Below are 6,000 nucleotides of genomic sequence, written 5' to 3'. Positions count from 1 at the left end.
ATCATTTTGCTACAATTTTACATTTTAATAATAGGCTATCAATGCTGTTATTATTTTCTGATACCGTACAAGTATACTATGAATACTTAAGACCAGCGTTGGTCAGAAGGGTAGCCAACAGTTTGCCAACAAAGTAGTTTCATTTTAGTTTGTTTATGCCAAACTGAGCAGAGGTCTAGAAAAAGGCTGGAGCAACAAAACGCGAACGCGATAACGTGCTTGATACCCAAACAGTTTAAAGTTTCCATTAGCCCTACAGGTTTCCACAAAATAAACAATTGCAACGTCGGCTATATGCTGAATGTGAGGGCACAAGATTGGCAATTATGTCCAACATGTTGCCAACAATACGCCATCAATTTCAATAACTTATTTCTTATCATGCGTTCAAAAAGGTCTCAAAGATTTTATTTCAGGTTTATTTGTTTTAATCTTTAAAATTACTAACACAAACCTCTTTTCATGTAGTATTGCTTCAAAACACAGTTGTGTGGTTGGCTAACATCGGTCAGAAGCATTGCCAGCGTTGTGCCAATTCATAACAATTTCGGGGTTTTCTTTAAAATTATGCAAATGTATACCATGATTTTGCTACAATTTTACATTTTAATAATAGGCTATCAATGCTGTTATTATTTTCTGATACCGTACAAGTATACTATGAATATTTAAGACCAGCGTTGGTAAGAAGTGTAGCCAACAGTTTGCCAAGTTTGTTTATGCCAAACGGAGCAGAGGTCTAGAAAAAGGTAGGAGCAACAGAAACGCGAACGTGATTCCGTGCTTGATACTGAAACAGTTTAAGTTTCCATTTGCCCTACACGTTTCCACAAAATAAACAATTGCAATGTCGGCTATATGCTGGATGTGAGGGCACAAGATTGGCAATTATGTCCAACATGTTGCCAACAATACGCCATCAATTTCAATAACTTATTTCTTATCATGCGTTCAAAAAGGTCTCAAAGATTTTATTTCAGGTTTATTTGTTTTAATCTTTAAAATTACTAACACAAACCTCTTTTCATGTGGTATTGCTTCAAAACACAGTTGTGTGGTTGGCTAACATCGGTCAGAAGCATTGCCAGCGTTGTGCCAATTCATAACAATTTCGGTGTTTTCTTTAAAATTATGCAAATGTATACCATGATTTTGCTACAATTTTACATTTTTATAATAGGCTATCAATGCTGTTATTATTTTTTGATACCGTACAAGTATACTATGAATATTTAAGACCAGCGTTGGTCAGAAGTGTAGCCAACAGTTTGCCAAGTTTGTTTATGCCAAACTGAGCAGAGGTCTAGAAAAAGGTAGGAGCAACAAAACGCGAACGCGATAACGTGCTTGATACCGAACCAGTTTAAAGTTTCCATTCGCCCTACGCGTTTCTACAAAATAAACAATTGCAACGTTGGCTACTTTATTTCAGCTTCACTGGATTTATTCTTTGAAAATATTAATAGCCAACAATAAAATGACTCTTTAACTAAATGACTCATGTGGTTTAGTGGAAAAACACAGTTTCTTTCGCATACCGTATTCTTGTACCAACAACGCCATGATAAAAATCGTTTGTTCATATTCAATTGCTTTAGATAATTTAGTGCAATAAATGTCTTGTGATTCAGAGAACACTTCCAGAAAGTTTAGGCTTTGGCGCCTGCAATACCCAACTAGCATAATCCGTTCTTTTTACATTGATTCAACGTCTGCAGACGTTGGTAAGGTAACTAACAAGCGATAAACTTAAAAACGTGGTTGCTAATTCAAGTTGCCAGGTCTTCATTTTTTTCTTGTGTTCAACAAAAGCTTTTTTAATTTTCAAGTTTAACTATACTAAAATGTTTTGTAATATTTTTGAAAACATTTTTTCAGGACTAACCTCAAAATTTGCGTGCAGTTCAAGAAAATTTAAAACAACTTGTAAGCTTAATCGAATTCACTTGTTGATGTTTAGTAGCGCTCGACACAGCAGCATGATTGTGGTGATCATGTAATCATTGAGTTGCGGCTGCACTGCCGCCGCGCTGCTGACCTGTCTGCAGACGCTGAATCAATGTAAAAAAAATCGATTGATGCAGTATCACTTGTTGATTTTGTTCTGAGAGCAGTCTCGCTCACTGTCTGATTTTGACCACGTGGGTGAGATTCTCGTGTCGCCAACAAAGGGGCGTCTTTACTTTAAATGTAGCAAAGCTTGCACAATAGGCCAGCTTCAGGAGCAGTCATGTTGCGTCGAAATCTCTCCTCAATTTCTTGAAGCGAGATTTCACAAAACGATCGCTACTTTTACTTTCAACGATGCGGCGAATCGTTTTTTCTCCTCTCGCGGTGCATAGAACAATACTGCAGGCACAATAATTGTTGTGAAAACTCCATTATGACGTCACTACTTAAACTTTGACTGGGCAATATGACGCGTTGAAGTGAAAGAGGCAACAAAGCTTTAGAATGCGGCGATGCGTTATATCAACGTGAGGAGATGCAATTTAGCAGAAGAACTTGGTTTTTTTATGAAGGAAGACAAAGGCCATGACGTAATCCTTTGCTAAAGGGATTATGACGTCACTCGATTCACTTCGACTGTTCAAGCATGGCGTTTGTGCTCAATACACAATTACGTGGAGAGCCGAAAGCACAATGCTTATGTGAACAGCGCTAAGAGGAATTTTCGCTTCTTGCATCGAAAATATAAAAAATCGAATTCAATTGAGATAGGCCTATTACGGCCGAAAGAAGTTTTAGAAATGATCAAAATGAAACTATAGGAATGACTTACGACAATGTTTATGAAAACCTGGTAAGTGAATGTCTTTTATTCATTGAACCTGAAATAATTGTGTAAAGTCGTTTTTGTCACTAGGCTACGTTTACACAATTTAAAGAAAGTTATAAAACTCAATTTAGAGAAAGTTATAAAACTCAATGACCAATGGAAAACTTTCATATGAAATATTCTCGTGATAAATTTAGTGCCAGTGCTTCTAGATGAGTGCTAAGAAGATATCAGCAAAGTAGCAGAGCTTGTGATGTCCCACAACATGTGTAGGGTTCTGCTCAATCTTTGATTTTGCTACTCCGGCAGTGTTTGCCTGACTGCTTGAATGTGTTTGTATTTTTATGTCGTGTGGATAGGTCTGTGATGGTTGTAGAGTATTTGCAAATGTAGCTTTCATTGCCGTCAACTGAATAATAATAATAATAACATGTTTTATTTTGCGCCCATTTCGACAACATAGCCTACAGTAGCCTACACTGCGACCTACATACGCAACAAAACAGACGACTGGAATCCCGAAATAAACTTTAAACGTTGGCTGTCATTTGTAACAGTCGAAAATTTCTGTAACAAGTGCTGAAGCTTTTTAATATGATGGATGAAACCCCTGTCATTACATTCGATTTACATTTTGCAGATAGCAAATTTAAGTCAAGCTGTTGGCAAAAATGCAAGCGATTGTATCAGTGGACTTATTACCAACTATTATTATCGAACACAACACAGTTCAAAGCATGTCGAGAAAAAAGAAAGGAAAAAAAAAAACGTCGTAAAGTCTAAGCACTCGTTTGATTGTTTAAAAAAGAATCTGAAAAAGGTTGTTCTTGGTGAGTACGGATAAATGTTTTTACTACGACTAAATGATTATGTCATAACTATGCCATTTTGTTCTTTTGATTAATGTATGATGTAATTGTGAAGAGTATTGAGTAATGTATGAAAATGTTTTAGTGGTGTATTCGCATTGATGTGAACAACGAACATGGTGGTTAGTAGGCTATGTCGGCATTTATATACTGATTTAACACTTCTTTTTTTACTTTCATGATTAGACATGGTGATGGCGCACGACAAAGCTGCTGCCGTGCAGCAAATTGATGAAGAGTTTCAGAGTGATTTCGAAATTGGAAGGACAGGCAAGGTGGCTGAAAACGGCAAAAACTAACTTTTGGTGAGCTTGTTATATGTTTGAAAGACAACAGCGCATGTGTTGCTTTAGTTGTTGAATAACTACTGTACACGCAATTAGAATGTATTGGAACTTGATTATTGCTCTGCGTGGCGCAGAATCGAATGATAAGTTTTTTGTCACGCACGTTGGAGAGAGGGATATTACATTGATATTGCAGATTGTCAATTAACTTCGTAGTATCCTGAACGACAACTGATCAAAATCCTACACAGTGGCGTAGCCAGAAAAATGTTTTGGGGGGGCCAAATATTTGATGAATTGAAGAGAACAACAAAGTGTTTGATTTAAAGCCATCGCCACTTGATGTGCAGTGGCGTATCCTGGTGGGTTGAAGCAATAAAACTGGTAGCGGGGTTAGACCGTGCCGAAGGCACGCGTATTCTAAGGGGGTCCGGGGGCATGCTCCCCCGAAAAATTGTTGAAAAATTACACTCAAATAATGGATTATAGCGCTTTCTGAAAACACTTTTAGGGTAATATTTCTATGAAATTTATTAGCAGATAAACAGCTATTAACTTATTAAAGATAGCTCTTACACACGAACTGGCAAAAACTGCGGCTAAATTAGAGAACACCAAAAACACAGCTAAACAAAAACTCAATAACTACACAAAAGCCCAACAGAGTAAGCCATTCTGAAATTGCTTCCACAAATTAGTTCAAAGAAATGTAAATCGCGTAAATTTTAGGCGATTTACGATTTGGAAAATTTATTGGTGTCTTTCTGTGTGTCTTTCTGTAATTTCTGTTTCTTGTGTTTTTCTGTCTTTCTGTAAAACAAGTCCTTGGGGGTGTTAATAGCCAGATGTCTTGGAAAACGATATAAATTTCTACAAACTTTATTGCATTTTCAACAAAGGGCTCAACTTCGGAATCCAAAGTTTGAAAATTTGGGGGGGCATGGCCCCTTTTGCCCCCCTGGCTACGCCTATGATTCCTACACTGTTGCCAAACAGCCCTCTTGAATTAAATATTTTTGTTTCATTCGCAGGAATTCACAATGATAAAGATACACAAGAAAAAGCTGCTGATGTGCAATGAATCTCCATCTATCAATACGATTTGATGTGGCTTGTTTCTAATAAATGTGAAAATATACGAAGCTCGGCTGTTACTTTGCTTTGTCACAAAGGGGGAAGTGTTGCTTATAAATCCGTGTTGCTGCTGTTCTTTCGCCCAAGGATTTGCTAGGTTCAACAATAAACTTTTGGTGATGAGCGAGGTTTAAGTACAGAGACGTTTGGCAAATGTAGATGCCAATGCTGTTCAGATGTTTTATGCACCAGCTTGCTTCGCATGGCCAACCTTGGTCAAAGCGCGGGCATCACAATAGTCAATAGATCAGATGAAGCAGCATCATGGTGCATAAAAGTCAACCAGAATTTAGGCGCCAGATGAAGCAAAATGGTGCACAAGCCATCTTGCCAACGTTGGCCAGATACAGATGCCAACGTTGGCAAGATGAAGCAAAATGGTGCATAAAACATTTTGCCAACGTTGGCAAGATACAGAAGCCAACGTTGGCTAGATGCAGAAGTCGTCGTTGGCTAGATGCAGACGCCAACGGTGGCAAGATGCATACGCCAACGCTGGCCAGATGCATCCAAATGGTGCATAAAACATTTTGCCAACGTTGGTAAGATGCAGAAGCCAATGTTGGCTAGATGCAGAAGCCAGCGTTGGCAAGATGCAGACACCAACGCTGGCAAGATGCATCCAAATGGTGCATAAAACATTTTGCCACCGTTGGCAAGATGCAGAAGCCAATGTTGGCAAGATGCAGAAGCCAGCGTTGGCAAGATGCATAATCCAATGTTGGCAAGATGCAGAAGCCAACGGTGGCAAGATGCAGATGCCAACGCTGGCCAGATGCATCCAAATGGTGCATAAAACATCTTGCCAATGTTGGCGTCTGCATCTTGCCAATGTTGCGGCCAACTTCTTGCCAATGTTGCCCCAACAATCAATGTTTACTGGGACGGTAAGCAAAATAACTATGTTTGAATTAAACACCGGTGGGCTAAA

General features: G+C 38.5%; 1 protein-coding gene across 2 annotated transcripts; it reads left to right on the top strand.

The window, feature by feature from the left end:
- Positions 1-2,637: 2,637 nt before the first annotated feature.
- On the top strand, positions 2,638-5,083 carry LOC145769697 (uncharacterized). 2 transcript variants are annotated; one of them, XM_082581375.1, is made up of 4 exons: positions 2,638-2,803; positions 3,420-3,609; positions 3,835-3,953; positions 4,967-5,083. In XM_082581375.1, exons 1-3 carry the CDS (start codon positions 2,774-2,776, stop codon positions 3,945-3,947), a joined length of 333 nt encoding a protein of 110 aa, XP_082437501.1. In that variant the 5' UTR covers positions 2,638-2,773; the 3' UTR covers positions 3,948-3,953; positions 4,967-5,083. The 2 variants fall into 2 exon arrangements, with proteins under 2 accessions (XP_082437501.1, XP_082437502.1); XM_082581376.1 differs by having other exon boundaries at positions 2,638-2,807; positions 3,424-3,609.
- The last annotated feature ends 917 nt before the right edge of the window (positions 5,084-6,000 follow it).

The sequence above is a fragment of the Aplidium turbinatum genome, chromosome 4 (genome assembly GCF_918807975.1).
Source record: "Aplidium turbinatum chromosome 4, kaAplTurb1.1, whole genome shotgun sequence".
Classification (NCBI taxonomy): domain Eukaryota; kingdom Metazoa; phylum Chordata; class Ascidiacea; order Aplousobranchia; family Polyclinidae; genus Aplidium; species Aplidium turbinatum.
This window is presented reverse-complemented; position numbering and strand designations above follow the sequence as displayed.